The 27,443-nt window shown below is 40.7% G+C and overlaps 1 protein-coding gene across 2 annotated transcripts in view; it reads right to left on the bottom strand.

Moving 5' to 3' along the window:
• Nucleotides 1-27,443, bottom strand: part of Tmod3 (tropomodulin 3) — a 56,471-nt gene that overhangs the window by 4,357 nt on the left and 24,671 nt on the right. For both annotated transcript variants that reach the window (XM_034508989.2, XM_034508990.2), the window contains exons 3-9: nt 25,463-25,619; nt 14,728-14,850; nt 13,444-13,533; nt 9,522-9,652; nt 8,281-8,388; nt 5,755-5,898; nt 2,301-2,445 (exon numbers count right to left, since the gene is read on the bottom strand). In XM_034508989.2, the coding sequence (XP_034364880.1) occupies nt 2,301-2,445; nt 5,755-5,898; nt 8,281-8,388; nt 9,522-9,652; nt 13,444-13,533; nt 14,728-14,850; nt 25,463-25,619 (898 nt within the window). The remainder of the gene's footprint in view (nt 1-2,300; nt 2,446-5,754; nt 5,899-8,280; nt 8,389-9,521; nt 9,653-13,443; nt 13,534-14,727; nt 14,851-25,462; nt 25,620-27,443) is intronic.

The following is a 27,443-nucleotide window of genomic DNA, read 5'->3' on the forward strand; positions in this document are numbered from 1 at the left end:
AGGGCAGAGGGCAGAGGGCAGAGGGCAGAGGGCAGAGCACCACTTTTGATTATTCTTTCTTTCTTGGTGCCCTTCTTATCTACCTGGTCCAATTTCTTTCCATGAATAAAATTCTTGATCCTCCATGGTAGCCAATTGTTAGTAAGTCTTAATTACTAACTGCTGAGACCTTACAAAGAGTGACTTCCCTGCTATGAGGCTTATGGGTTGCGATTACACAATACCCGTGGGTGTCATCTACCTGTGACAGATGACTAGGGGTGATACATATTGGTGGCATTTGGGGATTTAAGGTAGTTTTAGTCGAGAGGGAAATGGAAGATCTGCCTAGCTTATTTTAAGATGATACAGTTACCATAAAACTGTAACTGAATAAAGATAAACCCTACTGCCTTATTCACACACTCCCTCCCTCTCTCCCTCCCTCCGTCCCTCCCTCCTTCCCCACCCCTTTCTTCTTTTTGATTTTCTTCTTGATTTTGCTAGAGATCAAATCCAGGACCTTGAACATGCCAGGCAAGCACTCTATCCCTGAGGTATATCCATTTTTACTAAATACCTACTATGTGCCAGATATGATTTTGAACATGGCTCCTGACAGCAATATGGTCCCTATGCTAAAAAAAAAAATTGTAATGTTTGCAAACATTATTTTGTTTTAACATTTTTATGTATTATGCTTGTGTATGATGTGTACATGTGTGTACATGTGTGCTACGGTGTATGTGAGGTCAGAAACTGACATCTTGGCACTGAGTCTCTCTCCGCATTGCTACATGGTTGTCAGACTTCAGTATCAGTCACTTTACCCAGTGAGTCATCTTGTTGGCTCCCAACAAACAGTTTAGCTGCCATGCTGGCTCGTGCTAGAAATCCAGACATTCTGCAGGCGGAGGCAGGAGGATGGAGCACCAGGAGCTGGAGGCAAGCCTGAGCTGTAATGGCAAGACCTTGCTCAAAACCAAAATTTATCTGGAGACAGACACTTTAAATGAACTACAACTAACATAAAGTAAAAGGCAATTTTAAAGTCTGACAGCTGTGGTAAGTAGAAAATACATATGAAACATGTACGTGTTTAAGATATGTGTTAACATCAGACTCAGAAAGCAATTATCTCCTGACACCCAGAGAGACTGTGTTTGAGTGAGGGACCACTCACAACAGAATTACAGTACCTGTTAGGGGTCAGTGTGTCCAAGTGCCACCCTCTTCTAAATCTGAATCTCTAAGGGAAGGAAGGTTCTCAACTATTTACAAAGTGCAGTCCAGATCTAAGAAATACTGCTCTGGGGCTAGAGAGCACTGACTGCTCTTCCAGAAGTCCTGAGTTCAATTCCCAGCAACCATATGGTGGCTCACAACTATCTATAAGGGAATCTGATGCCCTCTTCTTGTGTGCAAGTATACATGCAGGCAGAACTCTGTATATATTATAAATAAATCTTAAAAAAAAATACTGCTCTGAACAGCAAAGTCGAAACGCTTGCAGGAGTGAACCAACACAGACCAGGTGAACGACTAAAAACCACATCTGGAATGAAGAGCTCAGCAAAGGGACGTTGTCTCTTTTGAAAACCAGTGGCTAAAATGTCTCTGGGTACCTGTCATAGACAGTGAGCTACACAATACTGCTCACGTAACCTTGGATTACAGGAACAAACTACAGCAATATGAAGGCAAACATGGCTGAAGCTTAAAAGAACCACAGTGCTTGGAAACACCACCCTGTTGAGGACTTAGTCTTCTTCCTGAAATGAATCCTGTAAAACATTTTAGTGGCAAATAGCACATCTTAAGAGGAGAGTCACTTTCTGGAAATGCAGAGACACAAAATTACGAAGACCATATTTATACCCCATCCAGGGCTACAGAATGCATTTCAGTCAGAGATCACAAGGAACTGAGGTAAGGGAACCTGAGGCGGCAGTGCAGAGGCAGGCCCTGCACCACATCAAACTGTACTTCTTTAGTACTTCATTAAAGGAAGCTGAATTTCTGCCTGGGTCTGCTTGACAAATAGGCCAGATGCTTTCTGGTGGTGTTGAACTCTTTCTTTCAAAGCACAAGGAATAACTGACAACCAAGAATGAAATGTTTCACTTAAAGCTATCAGGTGCTTGTTACAGGAGCTGGTTTAACACACTAGACCACAACAACCTGGCTTGGCTCTGACTCACAGTATAAAGGACCCAGCAGTATTAGACACTAAAGATAGGTACTTCTATGTTAAAATTTATTTCTAAAAATAGCTTAGTGTTATATTTTGGAAATATGACTCAGCACCCCATACATCTTACCTAAGTCATTGTTCTTTGTTATAGCATTGGCTGCCCTGGTTCGTGGTCCCTGCTGCGTGAACTGATATCCAAATTTAAGGATATTTGTATTTTCCTCAAGCATCTTGGCCATTTCTAATTCCACAGAGGTGCCCAACTGCTGTCTCTGGAAGAATCAGAAATAAAGAATAGTATTAATAAACCAGATTAAAACATTTTTTAGGTAATTAAGATTTAAGATTTTTCAGTCCCATACTGATTGTTAGTCTAATTTTTCTCAACTTCCACAAAATACACAAAACCCACAGTTTTAAAAGTTCAATAGACACCAACAACGCATATAGAAATAAAAAGGACACCATGAATGCACCTCATACCTTCAAGGATGGGTATAATGGAGACAACAGAAAGGGCTGAGGAAATAGCCCAGGGCTGCCGACAAAGCTCTGGCTTTGTGGGGGTGCACACCTGTGACCCCAGTCCTTAGAGCTGATAGCAGAAATTTAAGGTCATCCTCTCATACAGAGAAGTTGAAGGTTAGCCTGGGCTACATGAGACTCTGTCTCAACCTTGGCCCAACAAACCCAAACCAACAAAGTAATCAAGGGAGAAGATGAAGCAGCATCAGGCATGGTAATGTGCACTCAGAGTTCCAGGTACTGAAGAAGCATCAGGCATGGTAATGTGCACTCAGAGTTCCAGGTACTGAAGAAGCATCAGGCATGGTAATGTGCACTCAGAGTTCCAGGTACTGGCCGGCTGAGGTGGGAGCAGCATTTGATCCCAGATCAACAACAGTCTGGCAATACAGCGTGACCCTGAATTTGTTTTGTTTCTTGAAGTAGTTGCCAAGAATGTAAAAAAGTAGGCCCTTGGCAATTGCTTGAAATACAGAATTATCATACTCTCCAGCAATTCCACTTGTAGATATAAGGTCCAAGAAATAAACATGAATGTTCATAAAAATTTATGTGAATATTCATGAGAACATTATTTTTATTTTTTTGATTTTTAAAAAAATTTCATGCATATGATATGTGTTTTGCCTGTATGTATGTATGTATGTATGTATGTATGTATATATGAATGTATGTATGTATGCATGTGCACCATGTGTATGTCTGGTGCCCATGAAGGTAGGAAAATGTGTTAGAGCTACCATTTAGATGCTAGAAATTGAACCCAGGCCCTCTCCAAGAGCGACAAGGGCTCTTGACTGCGGAGCCACCTCTCCAGCTCTTCGGTGTTATTTTAACAGTCCCCACATAGAAACTACATGTACATGTGGGAGCTCTGACATGGACTGCAACATGGATAAGCATCCAGGACTGTATCTCAAACATCACACACTGAGTTATATCTCAGTTAAAAATTTGAGATCATGGATTAAGGAGCATCTTGGCTCAATTTTTAGATATAACCAAATCTTTTCTATCTTCATAGTCTACAAATTTATTTTGAAGAACTCAGGGAACCATTTACCAAATATCTTTTCAAATAACTAAAGTTATTTTATGTGTATGTGCACGCACATGCAATTGCAGGTGCATTTGTCAACATGAGTGACACATGAGTGGCGGCCAGAGGCTGATCCTGACTGGTTTTCTCTATCATTTTCCACCTTATTTTTTGGGACAGAGCTTCTCACTGAACTCGAAGTTCATTGTTTTGGCTGGGCTGGCAGGCCAGTGAGTCTGTGGGATGTGCCTGTCTTTGCCTCTCTGGAGGTGGGGTTAAAGATACGCGTTGCCACATCCTGCTTTTCTGTGGGTGTTGGACCCAGATTCAGGTCCACATGATTATGCAGCAAGAATGTCACCACCGAGCCATCTCTCCAGTCCTCAAAACTATTTTTCAAATAAAAAAATCAATAGTTGGTCTATATGGAAGTATTTCTAGCATGTATATTTCCCCCCTTTAAAAGGTCTACGAGGCTGGAGAGAGGGCTGAGCAGCTAACACTTGGCGCTCTTCCAGAGGACCCAGGTCCAGGTCCCAGCACCCACATCAGGTGCCTCACAACCATGTTTTACTCCAGCTCCAGAAACCCAATGCTTCTAGTCTCACATGCACGCACATGCATAAACATGTAGACATGTTCCTATAAAAAAAGAAACTGTAAAAAACAAGTCAGCCTAGAAACAGGTGGCCCACATTAGTGAATGTCCTGGCATTGGGCTTGCCAGTATCCTCAGACAACTGGGCACTGGGATGTTGCTCTCATCGGACCTGAAGCTTGCTGTCTTGGCTGTCAAGCTCCTGAGATCTGTTTTTTTTCTGGCTCCCAATGCTGGAGGCGTTCTATGCCTATGCAGCTATGTCCAGCTTTTTATTTATTTATTTATTTTTACACAGGTGTTACAGATTGAACTCGGGTCCTCTTGTAACCATAGCAAGCACTCTCACCCACTGAGGCGTCTCCTCAGCCCTACTTTAATTCTTTCATGCCATCAACTCGATTCATCTCTGGTATATTTGAGAATATGAATGTATGTATGTATGTATGTATGTATGTATGTATGTATGTATGTATGTATGTATGTATGTCGTGGCCCGAGCAAAATGTTGAGGCCCGGACTGCCCCGCGTTTGGGTGGCCAAAAATATTGCAGCCCTCTCCACTCCACGCTTGGCGGCCACTGTTTCCCAGCCCAAGCTGCCGCTCCGGTCCGAGGATCAGGGTTCAGCAAGAGAGAGAGTGAGGACGGACTCGAAGAATGGAGACCAGACAGAGTGTGATTTAATCCCGTTTATTCTTCAGTCTCTCTTCCTAGTCCAAGTCCCAAGTCTTGAGTTCCTAGTTCCTAGTTCCTAGTTGTACTCCTGTTGTTCTCTTCCGAGTGTCTAATGTCTACTCCTACTCCTAGTGTCTGAATCTCTGTTACTCCAAATTGTTCTCTAAGTTGTACTCTCTAAAGTGTCTGATTCTCTCATCTGTCTGCCTCTCGCCTTTTATATTCTCACTTCTAAGCCACGCCTCTAAGTTACACCTTTAATCATACCCTTAGGTCTTGTCTCTAAATCTGATCTCTAGGTCACACTCTTAAATCACACACCTTTAATCTCACACACCCAAGGTATCCAAAGCAAGATGTTATCAGAGTGTGCTCAGCTGTTGTAGACTATTGTAATCCAAGTCTCATGTCAGGGTATATGGCTCAAGATGGCTGCAAAGCTGATAGCTGCTTTCTGCTAATAGTCGGCCCCCAACATACATATATATGGTAATAAACCTTTTGTGTGGATCTCTCAAAGAGCTGAGGAAAAAGTGGACAAAGTCACATGGAAAAGTCTTTACAGTTCAAATCAGCCACCTATCTAACATCGTAAATTGACTTACAGAGACCTGCTGTGTATTCAGTTGGCATCATCGCCCCTTTCCGCTGCCTTCTTCCCAGAGGATTGCAACCCTTCTTGCAAGCCCTCCCAGCAGTGGGGGCTACAGTCTCCTCTGAGCTGCTACTGTAAAACACAAACCTGATTGTCAATCTTGAGCTCTGTCAGGGTCTCATTATCTCTCAAAGCATCAATCAGTGCTAAAACCCCAGTGCCTGTGATGAAGTTGGACTCCATATTTAAGCTCTTCAGAGTTTTGTTGACTTTCAGCATATCTGCAAAAGCCTAGAAATTAGAGAAAATATTTGGAGATTAAAATCTGATAGTGCCTATTTTTTGCTACGTGCCATAAGAAAATTCATGAATTTACCTTTCTCAAGTTTCTCTTTACACTGTTTTGGTTTTATACATCACTGCTCAGGTCTCTCTGTTACTTACTTCTCCCACGTATATCACCATATATAATCCTTACATTATTTCGTCACATGTAATATTCTGGTGCTGACATTTCTAACTCTTTTTTTTTTTTTTTTTTAATTTTTCGTGCTTTTTTTTAAAATTTTTTTTTTTCATTTCTAACTCTTAAGAGGTGGTTCAATAAGAGGCAATTGCAATAATCCAGGAAAGAGAAGTCTGCAGGGCCAGTGCAGGAATAATAAAAATGTGAGAAATGGTTGGAGACCGAAAATATTTTCTTTCTTTCCTCCTTTTTCCCCTTTGAGTGTTTCTCTGTGTAGTCATGGCTGGCCTGAAATTCACTCTGTAGACCAGGCTGTCGTGGAACTTGGAGAGATCCACCTGCCTCTGCCTCCCAAGTGCCAGGATTAAAGGCGTGCGCCAACCATGGGTAAAGACAGGGTTTCATGTAGGGCCTAAGCAGGCCCTATTGAGTCCCAGGCTGGGATGGCCTTGAACTTCTCGTCTTTTTTGGCTCTGCTTCCTGAATTATAGGTATTATCAGTGTATGTTGGGATTATAGGTATGTGCCACCACATTTTTTCAGTTTGTGTGGTGCTGGGGATATATCCAGAGCTTTGTGCATGTGAAGTAAGCATTCTACTAACTGAGCTACATCTCCAGCCTTCCCCATGACCTTTTAAGAAATGTTTTGCAGTGTTGACCCTACCTGGCCTGGAACAGACAGAGATTAGCCTTCAGATTGCTGAATTAAAGGCATACACCACTGCACCCAGATCCAGGCAATTAAAAAATATGATTGTGTCTATGTGTGTATTTACGATGTGTGTGGATGCATATGCATTATGGTGTACATGTAGAGGTCAGGGGAAAACTTTGGAGCTGGTTCTCTCTTTCTCCCTTTATGTGAGTTCTGAGCATTGCACTAGAGTTGTCAGGCCAGTGTAGCAAGTACCTTTACCTGCTGATTCATCTCACCAGCCGGTGGGGTGTGTGTGTACATGTATGTGTGTATGTGTGTGTGCGCGCACACACACACACAGGAACTCAAACCCCCTTTTTTTTTTTCAGCTAAGATCTCACCATGTAGTCCAGAATGGCCTGGAGCTTGCTATGTAAAGCAGGCTGGATTCAAACTTATGGCAATCCTCCGACCTCTGCCTCCTTGAATTGCTAGGATTACCTGTGTGAACCAGCACAACTATCTTAGATTCTAAAAATATTTTGGAGACAGGACTGAATATATGCTTTAAGGTTGTAAGAAAGGGAACTTTAGGATATATGCTTTAGGGTTGTAAGTTAAGGGTAACTCTTCACCTGTCACCAAGGAAAGTAGATTAACAGGGCCATGCATGGGGCAGGTCGGGCGTTCAGTCATGTTAGCCGTCCAGGCAGTGCTACTTGGTAGGTAGCTGGGTGTGAGTGCAGAGTTAAGAACAGGGATACAAAGGAGACAAGAGTGCTGGAGTTGCCAGCATGCACTAAAATGAGCTTGCCCAGGCAGTAGTGAAGGTAAAAAGCGGAAAACTCTGGATCATTCCAATGTTCAGAGCTTGGGAAGATGAGGAAGAATCTGTGTGGGAACTAGTAAAGTTAGAGGACTGATAAACTGTGATTATAAATATACATATAACATAAATTAGAGCCAATGATATGGTTTAGTGGGTAGGGTACTTGCTGTGAAGCCCAACAAACCAAATTCCATCCCTGGGGCCAACATGGTAGAAGGAGAGAACCAACTTTACAAGTTTTCCACATACACACTGTAACACATGTATTACCCCTTCCCCCCTCCCCCCCCCCCCCACATGTGCTCTTCCCAGCCTTAAGCAGGTTGAATAGAACTTGCTTGCCACAATGGGCCTTAATGACCCAGGTAGAGTCATCCACTCTGGCTGCAAAAGCAACTTCTTATTGGAACTTAGAAAAACAGACTGTTCATCCATGGCCACTGGACACTACACACACACACACACACACACACACACACACACATACACACACACACACACACACACACACACACACACACACACGCTAAAGCGGGTGCAGTGGTATAGACCTATAATCCCAACACTTGGGAAACAGAAGCAAGAGAACAAGGGAGTTCAAGACCACCTTCCATTACACAGAGCCTTGGACTATCAGAGATCCTGTCTCACAAAACAAATTGGTTTAATCTCACTATAACACACAGGTCTGTAGATACCAGTTGGGAATGGCTGACATTGTCAATCACAGCATACTTACAACAGCCACGGGGTCATTGCTCCTGGTGGCTGCGAGACTGAAATGTTTCACATGTGTGTTGGCTTCCAAAGTCTTCGCGAAATCTTTTAGAGTTGGAATTGGGATATTCTTGAAAGACAAGGAATGCGAAACACCATCAGCATCTTAGTTTTCAAGAAGTTCAGTCCATCAAAAACATTTATACTTGCTGTCTGCTTTAAAACACACCCAGGAAGCATACAAACAGCCTCGTCTACACAGAGTTCTAGGATAACCAGGACCACATAGAGAGACCCTGTCTCAAAACAAACAAACTATCAGGAATAATAATTTGAAAAAAAAAAAAAAAAAAAAAACAACCAAAAAACAAAAACCAGTAAGAAAGCCAATTTCTAGGCATTTGGTCAAGAGAAACAAAAACCTATATTTTTCAAAGACGTCATACGCCTGCAGCTACTTTATACATAACCATTCTCAACTGGAAGCAATCCATGTTGACTAACTGACTCATGAATAAACAAACTACAGTAAAACCTATGTGAGAATGACTCCATAGTGGAAAAGAACAACCCAGTGAAACCTACTCAGTATGGGAAGTATCGAGTGCACTCTGCCAAAGGCTAGACTCAAAAAGCTGCAAACCAAATCTCATTTTGAAGGCTGGAGATGGCAGAGTGAGTAGCTGACGGGGTGGACAGAGGATGACAAAGGGGTTTAAAGAGTGTCTAACAGGTCAGCAGGCTTTACATCCATCAGTCAGTCATTTATGTTCTGTTTTACTACTTGACAACAGTGTCTCACAGCTTGTATAACTCAGGACTGTACACTGTAAGACATTTACTTAATTATATTAAAAATACCTTCAGAAACCTGATTAAAACAAAACCCAAAAGGCTAAAGTTAGGAGACAGGTAGATCTCTGAGTTGAGGACAGCCTGGTCTACAGAGTGAGTTCCAGGACAGCCTGGTCTACACAGAAGAACTGTTGTCTCAAAAAAGTGGGCAGTATTTTAAAAATTAAATTTATTATGTGTAGGACTTACATTTTATATGGTAAACTCTTTAAATACTTTCTGTAACACTGAATTTCTAAACTTTGAGAGAATCTGCATTCATATACTGTTAGTATACTTCACCTTAAAGCAAGGAGTTAAGACTCCATTCTAGAACCGTCTCGTTATTACCTTAAGTTCCACTGACACACAGCAAACATCATGTGTTGATGTTGATACATATGTATACTACATGCCTAACACACTTACCTTTATATTATTCAAATTAACTTCAACAAGACGGGCATCATTTTCCCTGATTCTCTTCAAACTCTCTTCAACGTTGGTTGGATTTGGTGGCTCATCAAACACTGGAAGAATCTTTTCCCCTTTAACCACATCTGCAGGAGCAAATGGAAAGAGAGGGGCTCACTGAGACAGCTGAGACTAAGGAGATACACATCAACCTGGGCATCTATCCTCACTCTGCAGAACTGCTAAAAGACCCTTTATATGCTGGTAGTTATTTATGTCACCAAATGAATGTTACTGAACACAGAAAACAAGGGAAGAGCAGGTCTGCTTCCATTTAAATTAATGAGCTGGCTTTCTTCCAGCTAGTGGCCCATAGCAGATGGAGGAGCACTTCGCTCAATGGAAATAAGGGAGTTCTCAGTTTTATAAAACCACGGGAGTATTTAAAGGTCCAGCATCTAATAATGGCATTGGGTTACGCTTTTTAAATGTTCTTAATTTGTGAGACATATATATGTATATGGGGACGAAGTAACAAAAATAAGTCTTGACTTAAAACAGTATCTGTTTGATGGGATGCTACAATTACATGCAAGGCTCACAGGGAACAGTGGGCGGATCAGGCTGGTGCTGAGTCAGCTCATCTTTTTCTTTCCCGGCCTCTCATTCTAAAGCAGAGCCTTGCCATGGAAACAAGGCTGCCTAGGACTTGCAATCCTCTGCTTTAGACTCTCGAGTGCTGAGATTGGAGGTGTGTACCACCGCAGCACACACAGTTCCTCGGTGACCAGTCTTGACAATCTCCAAAATTGAGGGACTGCACTGATACACTGATATTTAAGCATTTGCCAATTCCTCACAATATTCACCAAAGCAAAATCCCTACATTCACATCTGACCTAAAAGTTCACAGAAACATGGGAGTCAGAAAAACATAAAATAACATCCCTGGGTTGCAGTAAACCACATCCAGTAGATAGAACTTTTGTTTGGCAAATAACCTAGTTCACTGGTGAAATAAATGACATGGCAGGGGGATGATGCTGAGGAGAGGAACTGTGAAGAATGCAACACAGTTTCCATATTCTGGGCTGCTGAGATGGCTCAGCAGGTAAAGGTGTTTAATGCCAAGCCTCCACCTGAGTTCACTCTCTGGGACCCACAAGGAGAGAGCTAACTCCCACGGCTGTCTCAGATCTACACATGTCCAACATGGCAAAAGGGGTTTTTAAAGAAAGGAAAAAGAGACGGAAAACCAAACAAATGTAACGTGTAACCTTACTTGGATTCTGGTTTGACTTATTTTTGAAAGTAAGAAAAATTCATATACAGATTGAATTTCAGATGATATGAAGTAAATATTAATTTTTGGGTTTAATAATTTAATATTTTTTAATTATGTTTAAATTATGTTTAAAAACTATGTTTTTAAAGTCTTGAATTTGTGATATATATATACATACATATATATGTATGTATATATATATTATATATATTACATGTGTATATGTGTGTGTTTTATACTTATGCATAAAGTAACAAAAATAAGAAGGTTTGACTTTTAAAATTTTGAGGGGAAAAAAAAAGGCTGGTGAGATGGCCCAAGAGGGGAGGTATTTACTGCCAGTCTGGTGACCTTTTGATTCTTGGGACCCACATGATAGAGAGAATAGACTCACATAGGTTGTACACTGACCCCTAAATGCAGGGGGAAGAGATTTAGCTCAGAAAAAAATAAAGCCTCTGGGAGGGAGGCTGAAGAGTTTAGCAATGTTATTGAAATAGCTGAAGGCAGGTAATGAATACCTGATGTTTTCTTCTTTCTCACAACTGAGTATTTCTGAAACTAAAAAGTTAAGAACCAAGGGAAATACCTAAACTACAGAACACCACAAAAGGGATAAGTATACAAATATTTGAATGAACTAAGCCTGCAAAACCCTCACTGCTGGCTTTCTGTGACACCAAGGCTCACTCTCATTGTAAAACCCCAGCTCTTCAGAGGACAGTAACAAGAACAATACCTCTTTCATAGGGCTGTTGTGTTACTGAGAATAATCCACACCTGACAGAGTGCACAGAGGAAATCCACAGTAAGAATTTAAAAAGAAAAAAGACAGAAAAGAAACCAACCCTAGGAATAGTGCTATTATTAAAAAATTAAGTTGTAAGCTGGAGAGATGGCTCAGAGTTAAGAGTACTGGCTGCCCTTGTGGAGGACCTGGGTTTGACTTCCAGCACCCACACAGTGGCTCACACCATCTCCAGCCTAGGGAATCCAACACTCATCTCTGGCCACCATGGGTGCGATGACATACATTCAGACAAAGCAGCCATAAAAAACCCAAAAATGTAAACAATATTAATTAAAATTCTTAAAAATTAAATTGCAATAAATACATAAATTCTACTAAAAAGACAATTTATACATAACATGTGTACATTTGTATATAAATTTTAAATGGGTTGGAATTATAAAGCAAGATATATACCAAGTTGTTAACAGCTGAGGGGAGTGGTAGGCTACATATTGCTTGTGAATATAGACATTTACTTCTTTTCTAAAAAAATTACTTGAATTTGCATATTACTTGAATATATGTATATCATATGCACTCAGGAGCCTGTTTGGGCCAGAAAAGAGCACCGGATCCCTTGAAACTTGAGTTACAGGTGGTTGTGAACCACTGTGTAGGTGCTGGGAACCAAATCCTGATCCTCTAAGAAGAGCAGTAACTCTTAACTGCTGAGCCATCTCTCCAGCTCTGAGACATTTAGTCTGTAGTGTATATACTTATGACATACTTAAATATGCTATAATGGCATATATTAATGTTGAGAATTTAAAAACATCCTATATTTTAAAAAAAGAAAACTTTGTCAGAATTTCCATGGATTCCTTAAAAACTAGCAACACAAAAATAAAATATTAACAAAAACTCAGTATGGCTGGCCTGGGGCTGTTCAGTGGTGGAAAGTTCATGTGCTTTGCTTAAGGTCCTTTATTGGATCCTCACTGCAAAAACAACTTGTTAAAAAAACAAAAAAAACAAAACAAACAAACAAACAAACAAAAAAACAAGACAAATTAAAACCCTAAGCTTGTGTAGCTTTTACACTGGTTGCCATTGGTATTTCCGTGGCTCCCATTACACCCTGCCAGGACTCAGGAGGCAGGTCTGAGGTTCGAGACCAGCTAAGGCTACACAGCGAGGCCCTGGTTCAAAAAAAGAACAAAGACTACATTACTAAGTATTCTAAAAAAAAAATTACTTTATTTACATGAGTACACTGTTGCTCTCTTCTGACACACCAGCAGAGGGCATCAGATCCCATTACAGACGGTTGTGAGCCACCATGTGGTTGGTGGGAATTGAACTCTAGAAGAGCAGTCAGTGCTCTTAACTGCTGAGCCATCTCTCCAGCCCTTAAATTTGATTTTTAAAAATATTTATTTTATTTCATGTGTGTGTGTGTGTGTGTGTGTGCCACATGTGTGGGGGCCCTTGGAGGCCTGGAATGGGCACTGGATCCCTGGAGCTGGAGCTGTAAGCTACAAAAGGTAGGAACTGAACTTTGTCTTCCAGAAGAATAGGACGCTAGCTAACTAGCTTGCTACGAGGTTTATTTGTGTAGCATAGTACTGGAGTTCACTTAGTAGACCAGGCTGGCCTCAAACTCAGAGATCCACCCTCTGCCTACTGAGCGTCAGGATTAAAGTCATGCTTAATTTGGGGATTATAGGCATGACTCACAACACCTGACTACATTTGATATTTTTAATGGCTTTCTGTGATAGTAATAGCAAACTTAAATTTTAGGTTTAACACATGTATATAGTATATCTGAATACTTGGTATAACAAATAGCAAAGTCAATACACGGAGGAAGCAAAACATATTTGACAAAGGGTGAGAGTTCACGAGGCGCTGCTCACTTGGGACATGTTCTTGGTTGACGCCATTACTACTTCCCAGCACGTCACAGTACTGTGTGTCCGCAATCAGACTGTGCATCCCAAGAATAGCTGCAGAGACAGAAGAGAGTTAGCTTTCCACTTCCACCTGCTCGAAACCTTTTCATTTTCACTTTTTTTTTTTTTTTTTTTTTTTTTAAACATGGAGCCCTGCTGTGTCTCAGGCAGGCCTCTAACTCCTGGGCCTTCCATGGAGCTGTGACTATAGTGTGAGCCCAGCACTCAGTTTGCAAACATCCATCCATTCTCCAGACTTTTTCCTACTAAACTAAAAATGAACTTTACTTCCCCAAATAGGAGGAAGGGGTGAGGTAGTGGTCAGAAATCACCTCTCATCTATTGTCACCAATACCCTTGTTATTTCCCGGCGTCTTTTACATTAGACTACAGTGAGGCAGGCTGACCTTAAAGGAAAACTTGTGCTCAGCGCCATCTGGTGGCTAGGACAGGAAAGTGAGAAGATGCACGTGTGGTTCACTGTCTGGGTTTGTAGGAACATAACACTATACACAGACAGAGCAGAAGGCCGGGCATGATGGCACACATGACTATACGGCTACAGTAAGTGCTGTTAAGTTCTTCCACTTAGAATGAAGCGGCATTCTCAGAAGCAGTCAAATTCTTTGGTGTGCTCTCTGATGAAGCTTCCATTTACAAAGCCCCAGTGCTCTGCTCCGTAAGGAATACACCACCTTCTGGAGCTGTGATGACACATGCCGCTTTCTAAGGTCCTTCCCAGGAACCTTCACTCGGTTTTCAAACATGTCAGTTCTTAAGAGTTATCCAGTATGAGGATCTTCCCACATGACACATTTTCTACCCAAGTGGGAAGAGTGGTCTAGGTAGGAAACTGGCCAATGGGGCACAGAAGTCTGCAGTGTTCTTGTCATTCGGCGAAGTTGGGGAAGCGACTAAAGCTTCTACTACTCTCCATAAAGCAGGGCAGAAGGTGGCCCTGCAGGCTGTTCCTAGTGCTCAGCCTGGGCAGGCTCACCAGCTGACGGAACAGCTTTTGTTGTTGTTAGAAAGACTCAAATACAGCAACATAGGAATATCATCAAATAAGAAATTCTATCACGATAAAATTTCACCACAGAGAGTATGTAAAAGAATCCAACTGTTAGATTTATTGTGCAAAGCAGGCATTTGTCTAATGCATGCTGATGGGCCCTGCATTGCTTGTCCCATGCCCCATTCATTCACCCCCCCCTCCCCCACCCCCCCCACCCCCGTCTTGGGAGATACCTGCAAGGTCACACAGTTCCGTGTCTGAAGCACTTGTCAAGGCTTCTTCTAACTCTGGATCAAGGGATATAGTTTCTTCTGTAAAAGTCTGCACTGGCTTCTGCTTAGGGATAAAAATTTTCCCTGGAAAACAAAAGCAATTGTTATTTATTACTGCTGCCACTAACTCACTGTCTTCTTTGTCCCTCTCACACACACCAGGTAAGGCATGTGCAGCTGAAATAGCAAGCAGGTCAAAATCACCATCTACAGCAACACACTGACTACACATGCTACAAAGCCAGAGTAACTGAAAACCCTTCCCATCTCTGAAAATAAAATGCAACTTCTGTTTTCTGTTCTGAGCTAGAATTTCACTCTGTGGCTCACACTGGCCTTGAACTTTTATGTGGCCTAAACTGCCCTTGAACTCCTAATCCTTCCACCTCAGCCTCCTGAGTACACAATGCCCAGTTCTTTTGTGGAACAATTATGAGTTATTTCACAGATTCTGAGTCAATATTTAAATGAAGCCGGCTGAGTCATCATGAAAGTACCAGGTGTTTAAAGCAGAATGGCAGTGAGCTCCAAACCACACACACACACACACACACACACACACACACACACACACACACACAAATCCTATAAAATTTATAAAAATTAAAAAGGCTTCCAATTTCTTATTGTTAAGCTACAAACTGTTATGGTTACTGGAGGAACAGCAGAGACAATTCTAGATACTTAAGTTCTAACTTCAGAGAAATTTCTCTATGTTCCAAGTGGTGTCCTAAAACTTAACAACTGTTTCTCTGAAGCAAGGACACTAGCCAGCTCTGAGGGAGGTAGATGCAAGTAGATCAGAAGTTCAAGGTTACCCTGAGCTTATGAGAGCCTGTCTCAAAAGAAAGAAAAAAAAAAAACAAAAACAAGTTTTTCACATCTCTGATAAAAGCTGCTTCTTTATATCATGCTGCTGTATGCTTTTCCATTAGATTCTTTGGTTATTTTTTTAATAATTAAAGACATTATTATTGATTTTTTTGTTTGAGATAAGGTCTCTATGTTGTGCCCTGGAACTCACCATGCTGACCTTCAACACACAGAGACCCACTTGCTTCTGCCTCCTGAGTGCTGAGCCATTTTGAGAACATATCAGGACCTTCCTGTCAAGCTCTGAGAGTTGGACCCTGGGATTTTGGAGAAGCTGTCTTCTTTCCTGTGACCTTCACCCCTGACTTACAGCCCTGACTAAAACTCTCTAGGTAACAGATGGCTGTTTGCCACCTCCCACACTCTGCTCTTTGTACCCTAGAGGATAAGGTGACCCTTGCTTATCTTATCTGCTTTTCACTCAATGGCAGGAGGATGGCCTGGGAAAAGTTGTAGCTCTGCTGCCCTTCCTGGGTGTCTCCCAGCTGACAAGCAAGCCTTGGGGAGCTTTTCCTCTCCATTTCCTCTGTATTCGGAGTTCCATCCCCAGCACTAAAGACAGACGGTCTGTCTCTATTGCTGCACTCTATCTAATGCCATAGCTGTGGCTATTTGATTAAAAATTCATTTATATTTCAAGTGCTCAGTAGGAACATCTAGTCTGACGGCTGTGCTAACCAGTACAGCAGACACTAGTCAGTTTATTCTGTTGTTTTGGTTGTTAAGGCCTAGCTGTGAAGCACCTCAAAAGTTCCTGGGCAGAAGTCCTGTCTCCCAGTTGGTAATCCAGTCACTATTAGTAACTGGATCATGAGGGCTGTGACCTAATCCCTAGGTGGATCCATGATGACCACATGACGGCCCTAGGATGTGGGGTGGGAATAGGATAAAGAAGAGACTAGTTATAAGCAAGTTCCTGGAGAGGTCTGGGGAGATATACCCCATTTCTTGCCCCTTCCTGGCTGCCTTGTGGCAAGCATCTGTTCCACCACATGCTCTCATCATGGTGTTCTGCTTCACTCTAGGCCCCAAAGTAAAGGAGCTGGCTGACCACACACTGACACTTTCAGAGCAGTGAAACTTTTAAACTTTTAAAGGATGGTCTCACTTTATATATAACCCTGGCTGGCTTTGATCTCAGATCCTCCTGTGTCCCAAGTGCAGGGACTAAAGGTATGTGCTACCACACCAGCCCTCAATTTTTCCTTTAAAAGGAACAAAGTTGTTTTTCTCAGGTCTTTTGTTAAAATGACAGAAAAATTAACACAGTGAGAATAACAGGTTTTGTAACTTCCTATATCTGAATTCGAAGCCAGGGATTTTCTGATTTTCTGATTTTCCTGGGTCAATTCAGATGACTTTGTATTAATGAGGATGTGTTAACTATATACACACCACAGATTGCCAGTTGAAATTAGTGCTTTAAGTCTTAGCTCTAGCAGTGAGGATGTATTAATGACATACATATCACAGAGCATTGAGTGGAGACAGAGCTTGAAGTCTTAGCTATAGTAATTAGACAAAGATTCCTTATTACGGACCATATAATTGTCTGTACTTAAAAATCGTATGCAATCCACACCCCCCTCAATTTTTCAAGAAAGGTTTCTTTGTATAGCCCTGGATGTCTTGGAACTCCATCTATAGACCTCTCCCTCCATCTACTTTGAGAGTGCTGGGATTAAAGGTGTACACCACCATCTGTCTGATTAGAAGACTCTTAGCTCTAACAATATAGTTGCAGGATACAAAAATCAATATAAAAAAATCAGTAGTCTACACACACACATACACACACACACACACACACACACACACACACACACACACACACACACCCCAACAATGAACTCTCAAGAGAAAGAAGGTAGAAAAAAATATTCCATTCATACTGAGCTCTTCCCTCTGCTAAAAAGACCTCCACAAAGAAAACTTAAGACCCCGGAAAAGGAAATCAATGAAGATATTAGGTAACAAAGAACCTTCCATGCTCTTATTGGCAGAATTAATTGTGAAAAGGACTGTAGTGCCAAAATGAATCTACAGATTTAACACAATGCCAATCAAAATCTGGATGCTATTTCACAGCTCTAGGGAACCCAAGAACTCATATGGAGTCACAAAAGTCCACAGGTAGCCAAAGCAATCCTAAAGAGCAAGACCAAACTAGAGGCGTTGCCAGACCTCAAACCACACCACAGGAGCTACAGACTTGGAACAGGACCGGAGCACACCGACAAGCTGTGGGTGTCCAATCACTGATGAAGGTGGCCAAGAACATGCAGTAAAGGCTAGCCTAGTCAGCAAAAGGTGCTGGCAAAAGTAGGAGTCTACCTGCAGAAGAACACAACTAGAACCATTATCTTTTATGCCACGTAAAAACCAATTAGAAATGGAATAAATACCCTATTTTAAAACAGCAAACTGCTAGAGAAAAACTTAGAATACTCTTCAAAACACTGGGGATACAAAAGAGCTTTCTGAACAGAACCTCAATAGCACAGGAACTAATTTCAAATATCAATAGGTAGGGTTGCACAAAATTAATTAAAAGCTTTCTGCACAGCATTTAAAACTGGGCTCTTTCCCCTCCATCCCCACTCTCTCTCTTGCCAGACCCTGACCCTTGGACCAGAGCAGCAGCTCAGGATGGGACATTAGATCACACATTTACATGTTTATGTTTGGTGCCCACAGATGCCAGAAGAGAGTGTTGGATGCCTAGAGCTGGATTTACAGTTGAGAGCCACTGTGTGTGTATGTTCTGGGAACTAAACCTGGTCCCTGTAGCAAGTGCTCGTAACCCCTGAGCCACCTCTCTAGCCCTTTAGGTAATTTTTCATTATTGGTTCATAATTAAAGGCAAATCCAAGTAACTGTGTCCTAAAATCCTCACTGGGATTACTATTACATTATTATATTATATTATTACTATTATATTATTATTATTATTATTACTGGGCTGGGATGCACAGGCTCTGGGCTTGACCTCCAAACCCTAACAGGGACAGAACATGTGTGGTATAGCAGGTATGACTTCCACTGTCGCTGTGCTTGCCGACTCAAGCTTGCCTGTGTTCCCTGCTGTTCATAGCTGGTCCTAAGTAGTGAATGTAGAGTGGACTTGGCAACCAGCTTTGAGAAATTCTAGTATCTGAGTTGTATCCCAGAGACTCGGGTTTAGTAGTTGGTCTGATGTGTATCTGCATTCCAACAGCCAGCACGCAAGGTTGAGAACCACTGGATTGTGGCATTCACTGACTGAACAAAACCATATGAGCTATTTGCCACAACAAAACAAAACAAAACAAAAAACCAACCATGTACCAGATGCCTTGATTTCATTCTATACTGTGCACATATACAAAAAGGTTTGCTGCATATATAAAAGGTTTGCAAATATATATTGTTTCTATTTTTGTCAATTAAAAAAGAAAAAAGAAAAGCTAGTGTGTCCTTATGTGGGAGAAAGTGGCATAAGTCCCAGGTCACCCTCAGGCCTAACATGTACTAAGTCTGAGGCCAGCCTGGTCTTAAAAAATGAAACTAGAAAAGAAAATGAAAAAAAAAAAAAAAAAAAAAAACAAAAAAAAAAAACTAACCAAACTACCAAATAGCTGTCCATATCTTAGAGGAGCTGAAGGAATCTAAAGCATCATAAAAATCTAGGATGTTTATTTTTATAATCCTCACCCACATTTCTTGAGGTATTATTCATATCTGATTCTCCCACCCACAAACCTCTACTAATGCTTAAAAGTACAAATAAACCTTAATAGAAAAAAAAAAAACAAACAAAAAATTTTTTGAAGACCCATGGAAATTCTAACACAATTTTTATCTTTTTTTTTTTTTTATCAAACTCATTTTATTAATTCTTTGATACATACAAAGTAGTTACACATTTTTAAAGGTACCAAATAAAACAATAATTTTTTAATTATTGTTTTAAAGGTAATAATTTTTGATGAATTCACATTTCCTTTCAAGTTTTATATATAACTTAATGTCTTATTTCTACATAAGTTCAGCTTTAAAAATGAGCTGCTGCAGTCTTCCCAGGAACATTAAAAAAGTGGCAGCATACATACAGGAACATTAAAACGTGGTAGCATACATACCAAATGTTATTTTTAAATAGCTCCTGACGTGGGCTTGGTATCTGTCTTGGGATTCTTTTTATGATAATCTCTCCATATGTAGAAATGTGTTAATAATAAAAAGTAATTACTTCATCCTGTTCTTTTCTGATGAGAGATGGAAAGGGAGTGGATCCAGATGGGAGGGGAGGTGGGAAGGAACTGGGAGGAGTGGAGGGAGGGGAAACTGTAATTAGGGTATGTTGTATGAGAAAAGAATCTATTTTTAATAAGAGGGGGTTGTGGTTGGGGATTTAGCTCAGCAGGCGCCAGCTTGCCTAACGTGTAAAGTCAGGAGTTGATTGTCTGTACCAGAAGGAAAAAAAAAAGCAAGAAATAAAAAAGACAATTCCTTTTCAACAATAAAAAAGGAATTACTTCATATTTTCTTTGGGAGTACCTTAACACAAGCAAATAATTGAGATTAATTTTATAAGAAGGTATACATTAGGTAGGATCTAAATGTACTCTATGAATACAGATTATGTAGGATCTTTCCAAATTTATTTCTTGACTTGAGGCCTTTTGAAAGTCCCAAATGTTCAATTTACATGAAGTGAAAATTCATATGAAATCTAAGTAAGCCAGAACAGCCTTATAGAAATCTAAGCAAGACAGGCTACCTTGAAAAGGCCCAATGCCAGGGAACTCACAGTTGGCCATTTGAAGATTTAATGCAAACCTACTATAATTAATCCAGTATTGCCATGTAGAAGCAAAGATATTTATATCAATGGAATAGAATCTATAAGTAAACTATTATATTTTGGGCAACTGATTCATCTACAAGAGCATAAGACAATTCAGTTGAGAAAGGCAACTAGACAGTCACATGCATAACTCTATGAAGTTAGATCCCCCTTTCCCATCACATGCATTAATCCAAACAAACCAGAAAGCTGAGTGTAAGGGCACATTAATCACCTGTAATCCCAGCTCTTGGAAGACTAAGGCAGGAGGATCCCTAAGACTAAGGCAGTTTGGGACCAGCCTGGGCTACAGTATATAACTGTCTTTAAAAAGCAAACAACCAAAAGCAACAGCAACCATTTGTATATAATATTCATTGCAGCATATTTATAATTAAACTTCAGAAACAACCCAATAAAGAACAAAATACAATAGAATATGATTCTATTATTAAAAGGAGTGAAGGGAGAGCTGGGAATGTAGGTCTCTTGTGGAGTGCACACGCTTAGTGAGAGCAGGCAGTCATCAGCTTATATCGTATAGGTCCGCTGATGTGAAGTGTCCAGAGCCAGAGTAAATCAGTGATTGCCCATGGCTATGGAATAGAATAGGGATGTGGTGGACTGACTGATTACAAATGGATACAGGGTTTCTATGGGGCATGATGAAATTGTTCTAAACTAAAGATTGTGGGGGTTGAACATATTCTATGAATATGTTCAACATTACTGAATCATATACCTTACATGGGGAGATTTTTATGGCACAGAAATTTCCTTTTACATAATCTTTATTAGCAAAAGATAGTTTTTAAAGATTATTTAACACACTATAGAGGTGTGTGTATGTGTGTTGCACTTATGGTAACATGTATTTGAATACAAGCTCCTTCAGAGGCCAGGAGAGGGCATCAGAGGCCATGGAGCTGGAGGTATAGGCAGCTGAGTTGTGTGTGCTGGATCACCTACAAGTAGTAAACACTTAACTGTGAGCCACCTTTCCAGTCCCAAATAAAAGTGTTTTTTTGTTTGTTTGTTTGTTTGTTTGTTTAGACTAAGGGAATTAGACAGTGAGATCGCTTACTGGATAAAAGTGCTTTTTAAAATGTTATTTTAAATCTCAATAACTACGAGACACTGACTAACTTAATGCCTTTCCTTTATTCTGGTTATTTTTGGTTTGTGCCCTAACTGCCTCACAGGGTGAGTGAAATGCTAGGCTTTACCAGACAGATAGGGTAGATGTATTATTTTTTATCCCAAGCCATTCATTAACCAGTGTATTAGTGATCTACTGTATTATGACTATCTTAATTCTTGCATGCTTTTTAAAAGTCATGATTATTTCTCTATTGAAATCTTGACCTCAGATGAAATGACTTAACATATATCGGTTGTTTGTTTGTTTGTTTGTTTGTTTGTTTTGAGACAGGGTTTCTGTGTCACCTTGACTGCCCTGGAACTTGCTCTGTTACACCAGGCTGGGATTGAACTCAAAATCCACTTCCTTCTGCCTCCTGAGTGCTGAAATTAAAGGCACTATCACACCAGGCTATAAACTTTACACTATGAAGGAAATGATTTATAGTAAACAAACAGATGTACATTTTTATTATCAATTATTTTATTTTATTTTTGAGACATGGTCTCACTGTGTTGCCCTGCCTGGCCTAGACACAAAGATTCAGATTAAGGGCATGTACCACCACACAGGGCACTACGTTAGTGTTCAATGTCCCCAAATCTGGCTGTCTAGGGCACCTGCACTCATGTGCACACTGACACACACAGATGCGCATAACTTAAGTTAAAAAATGTAAATCTTAGACAGAACTTTCTTTTTTTTAACCTTTAAGATTTTAGTTTTATGTGTATGTGTGTTTTGCCTGCATGTGGAAGCACAGGAGGGCATCAGATTTGCTGGGACTAAAGTTATAGATGGTTGTGAACCACCATCTGGGTACTGGGAATTAATTCCTGTCCTCTGGAAGAGCAGCCAGTTCTTAGTCAGTGAGCCACCTCTCAAGCTCCTCACATAACTTTCATAAGATGTATTTTTTCTAAATCACAATTCTAACAAAACATCTACTTACTGTATTTGTCAGTAGACAACATTATATCTGACTGACTTTAATTTCCTTATTCAACAAAGTCCAGGACTGATTTTTTTTTTTAAACACTGTAGCCAAAAAAAAAAAAAAAAAAAAAAAAAAAGACTACGCCAGGAAAACTGATGTCTGCGACAAGTATGAAATGGTACAGTCCTACCTCAAATGAAAGGGAGTTTAAGCCCTTGTGTAGAGCTTCAGACACCAAAGCTGCTATAAAGACATGTAACTACAGGCTTTTTGACTTACTCAAGAGTCAAAATGTTCTCCAGAGAAGTCTTATTCTCAACAGTATATGGGAAGCCTCTTTTAGAAAAATGAAGAACTCGAGTTTTCTGGAGAGCTGAGGCAATTGCAAGTGACATGAAGAGTAGTTAAGAAGCCACTCATTTAGGACAACTGGTTAGTCCACCTCTAGGAAGCAAGGTGGAGTGCATGGGGTTCTTAGGAAGGAAGTCAAGAATATTACATTATCAGAGTTGGAAAAAAACCCAGAAACAAGAAAGTGCAGAAGGCTGTACCCCAAGGAGAGCAGGGAAAACGGGAGTGTCCCTGAGGGCAGGCTGGCCCTATCCCTGGCGAGTCAGCAGCTCAACAGAATCCAATAGAACACGCCTATCTGTAGCACACAGACTGCAGTCACGGCAGTGGAATAGTGGACATGGAAAAGACAGCCCAGATAAGAGTGAAGCATGGTGGGAGCAAATGGGGGAAGGGTTCATACGGGAGCAACAGAAAGACAGAAGAAATGTTAAAGGCTGGGCACATAATTTCCCCACATGACAGATTCATAGGGATGAACAGCTCTGTGCCTTTTTAACTGAGACAGACTACTGACAGCATGTACAGGTATGCCGGGAAATAACTGCCACACTCAGCACTGTGCATGGTCGGTCATATTTTTACAAATGGCTAGATAAATACTCTTTGTGCTCAGCTGCCTACTTTGCAATTCTGTTTCACCTATTTGTGTGTGTATATGGTGTAAGAGGGTATCATGTAGCTCAGGCTAGCCTCATGCCCCTGATTTTCTTGCTTCCACTTCAGTACCAGGATTGCAGTTTGCACCACCACACCCAGCTTATGCAGTGCTGGGGATTGAACCCAGGGTTCCTTACATGAGAGGCAAGCGTACTTACCAACTGAGCTATATCCCCATTACTAGTCTGCAAAAGGTTAAAGAGGCAAAAAGCATGTCTTTTCACATTTTAATGTAATATATACAAGTGAAAGAAACAAACAATTTTAATCTTTAAACATTTAGAATTATAAGGAAGTTACTTGGATTAATCTCTGCCATAATTATCTCATATCCGGACAGTACTGCTAAAGGAGTTGTCAGAGTCGATGGATTGAACAGACATATGCTGTGGGTCTGCCCATAAAAACACATTTAGAAGTTGGGGCGGAGCTCAGTGGTTTGTTTCTCACACAGGAGGTGTGAGTTTAACTCCAACACTGGAAAGAATGCACTTCAACAATTGTTAGTGAGGCATGGTGGCTCCTACCTCCAGTCCCACCACGGTGGGATGTTGAAGCAGGAAGACGACACACGAATTAGGTCAGCCTAAGCTAGCTCCAGGCCAGTCTGGACTACCAGGACACTATCTTAAAAAACAAAACAAAGAACAACAAAACCCCACCACCGTAATTCAAAGTTGTCTAAGAAGGAAAGAGAAAAAGAAGACCCAGTCCTCACGCTGTTCTCTGACCTCCTCGTGCACCCCCATCCCACAGACAGGAAACAAATGAGTGAATACAGTGATGAGAAAAAAGCAAACTGGGGCTGGAGAGATGGTTACAGTGGTTACAGACACTTGCTGCTCTTCCAAAGAAGTCTCAGGCCCCATACCGGGCAGATCACAACTGCAACGACATGATCCCCTCTTCTGGCCTCACAGGAACCCTTATGCAGGGGTGTACAAAACACACACAGATACAAGCACACATAAACATTTAAAAAAAAAGAAACTCTCCAATTAAAAACAACAAAAACAAAACAAAAACAACAATGGCTTTTATTGCATCAGGAGACCTACCTAATGTACATAATCATATCCTATATGTCTATATATTTGGTTCTAGTTTTATGTACTCTGATTTTACTTCTAAAAGATTTTTAAAATTATATGTATGGGGGTGTGTGTTCAGAAGAGGGTGTTGGAGCCTTTGAAGTTGGAGCTTCAGACAGTTGTGAGCTGTACAATATGGGTGCTGGAAACTGAATTCAGGTCCTCTGGAGCAGTAGCAAGAGGTCTTAACCACTGAGCATCTGTCCAGACTTCACTGTAACTTCTGTAGTATACCCTGCATATAAGCAAAGCCGTCTTGGAGAACTTTCTAGCTAGCTGTACTTTAAAGTAAAAGTCTACTACTTGTCCTTAGTTCCCCATTTGCGTTTCTTCAGGTAGCTCATCATGCCCGACTTCTAAGCTATTTGAGTTAGCCATTACTTCCTGAAACTCATGATAGGAAACATTAGCAAACAAAAACTATGTCTATTGAGGGGGACAACTAAAAAGCATGAATTATTTTATGGGATTTCACTTTAAAGACTTTTAAGAGTTGGGAAAGAGCACTGCTTTGCTGTCGCTTACACTCTGCAATAAACTAGTGTTCTAAATTTGCTTCAACTTGTAGTGAAGTAATGTTGTACGAAGCCTCTGTGTAATCAAACTTCACTAATGAATGGTTATAAAAAGAACTCTGGATAAGTTGATAAAAATACAACTGATGGGTCTAAACTACTTAGTAAACTTTGAAGTTGCCAGCAGTGTTTCTTTAAAGGGTGCTGATTATCTACATCTAGAAATAATCTTCTCCATGGGTACTGATTATCAAAAGAACCCAAAGCTGAATGACAGACACCATACAATCCTGGACTTACCTTTCTTCTCTCCAGTGTAGGGCACATAGTCTTCCCGATCTTTATATTCCAATGCTTCCTTCTCTAGGTAAGAAAGGAGCCGTTCTCTATCAAAGGGTCCTGTGGCAGACTTTGATGTCTGGTTCTTCTGCCGGAACCCTGCAGGCAGAAGGGCATTCTGCCAAAGAGAATGAGTCAGCCATTATGGCCACCAAACCACTAAGAATGACAACACCATACACTTCTATAGATTTCCCATGCAAGAAAGATCAAGAAACTAGCATGATGCAGACATTAAATACCTCCTTGTAGGATTTTAGGATAGTCGTGTGAGACCTATTTAAACCTTGATGTACTGATTTTGGGTGTGGGGGAGTACCTGTGCCACGCCATGTATGTAGAGACCAGAGGACAACTTTTAGGAGTTGATTCTTTCCTTCCACTGGGATCTTACACATAGGTTGTCAGACTTACTGATAACTGCCTTTACATTGAGCCATTTTACTGGCCTACAAGTCTTTGTTTATTTTCGAGACAGGGTTTCTCTGTGTAGCCCCTGGCTGTCCTGGAACTCACTAGGTAGACCAGACTGGCCTTGAGTTCAGAGATTCACCTGCCTCTGCCGCTTAAGTGCTGGGATTAAAGGGGTGCAACATTGTTGTAGGCAAGTCTATATTTTTTTAAGTGGATAGAATTCACTTACATTATTATTAAAAATAGGCACTTACATATTTTCTTCAGATAGTATCCCACTAGCAGGAAACAGCCACCACTAGCTTGTTTTTTTGAATTAGGCTCTTGACATATCATCATGTCTGGTTTAGCACTCATAATGCAGACCATGCTGGCCATAAAGTTGCCATGATCTTTCTTGCTGCATCCTTCCAAGTACTGGGATTATAGGAATGAACCATTTGGCTTAGCTTCTCCCTTTAATTTTTAAGTATCCATGAATTATTACTTTTCCAGGTATAGTTTTTAAATTTATGTTGATATTTATATTAGAGTTGATCTTTGTTTTTCTCCAAGGATTACTAAGAAAAAAATTTTCCTAGCTTGGCTTACATTCTAGCATTCAGAAAGCTGAAGCAGGAGGACAGTAAGTATAATGTTCAAACAATAGCAACAACAATTTTCTAAATGCTTAATAACCGACCATAAAATAATTCTATCAAAAAAGAATTGCAAACTACTATATGTTATCCTTCCCCTTTTTTAAATTAGGGGGCTCATTTCTGGGAAACATTGTTTTTTTTCTCTCATCAGTCATTGACTGTAGATTTCATCTAGGGGTGGGGCCTTGAAAGATTTCCTTCATCCACACCGGGATGTCAACTGGTATCATTATTCAAGTCTTGTTTGGGTAACCTCAAGGTTCCAGGTCAGATCCAGCATGATTTTTCCAAGTCCTATGCCTCAAGTGCATGGTATCTTCAGCGACTGGGACTGCGTAATAGAGAGAAATTCATGCTTGGTATTATACCTGTTGTATTTTATAAAAAAAAAAAAAAAAAGAAAAAGAAAAGAAAGAAAGAAAAAGAAAGGAAAAGAAAAGAAAAGAAAAAGCAGCCAGGAATATATATGTTTGGTGGATGCGTGGTATAGTGTGGGGTGCCTTTGCAGGCCCATGCTGAGGCATCCCTTCCCCCTGAGGTACCAGCCATATTATAGTACCAGCTATACCAGTATAGTATAGAATAGAGTTTATTTAGAGCATGGGGAGGGGAGTTGACATAGTAGGTAGTAGAGACAGAGAAAGGGAGAGAGAATAAGATGAGGAAGAAGAGAAGGAAGAGGAGGAGGAGAGGAGGCCAGCCATGAGCGTGTGGAGAGAGAGGGGAAGAGGGTAAAGGAGCAAGAGAAGAGAAGAGACACGTTATTCCTTTGTAATGGCTTCTAGTTGATCAGAGCCTTTATCAAAATAAAAACCTCAAGACTATTTACTTGATTTAAATATAGTACAAAACTGTTCACTATGTAGGTGTGGATGTGTGCACATGAG

This window comes from Arvicanthis niloticus, chromosome 7 (assembly GCF_011762505.2).
Source record: "Arvicanthis niloticus isolate mArvNil1 chromosome 7, mArvNil1.pat.X, whole genome shotgun sequence".
Classification (NCBI taxonomy): Eukaryota; Metazoa; Chordata; class Mammalia; order Rodentia; family Muridae; genus Arvicanthis; species Arvicanthis niloticus.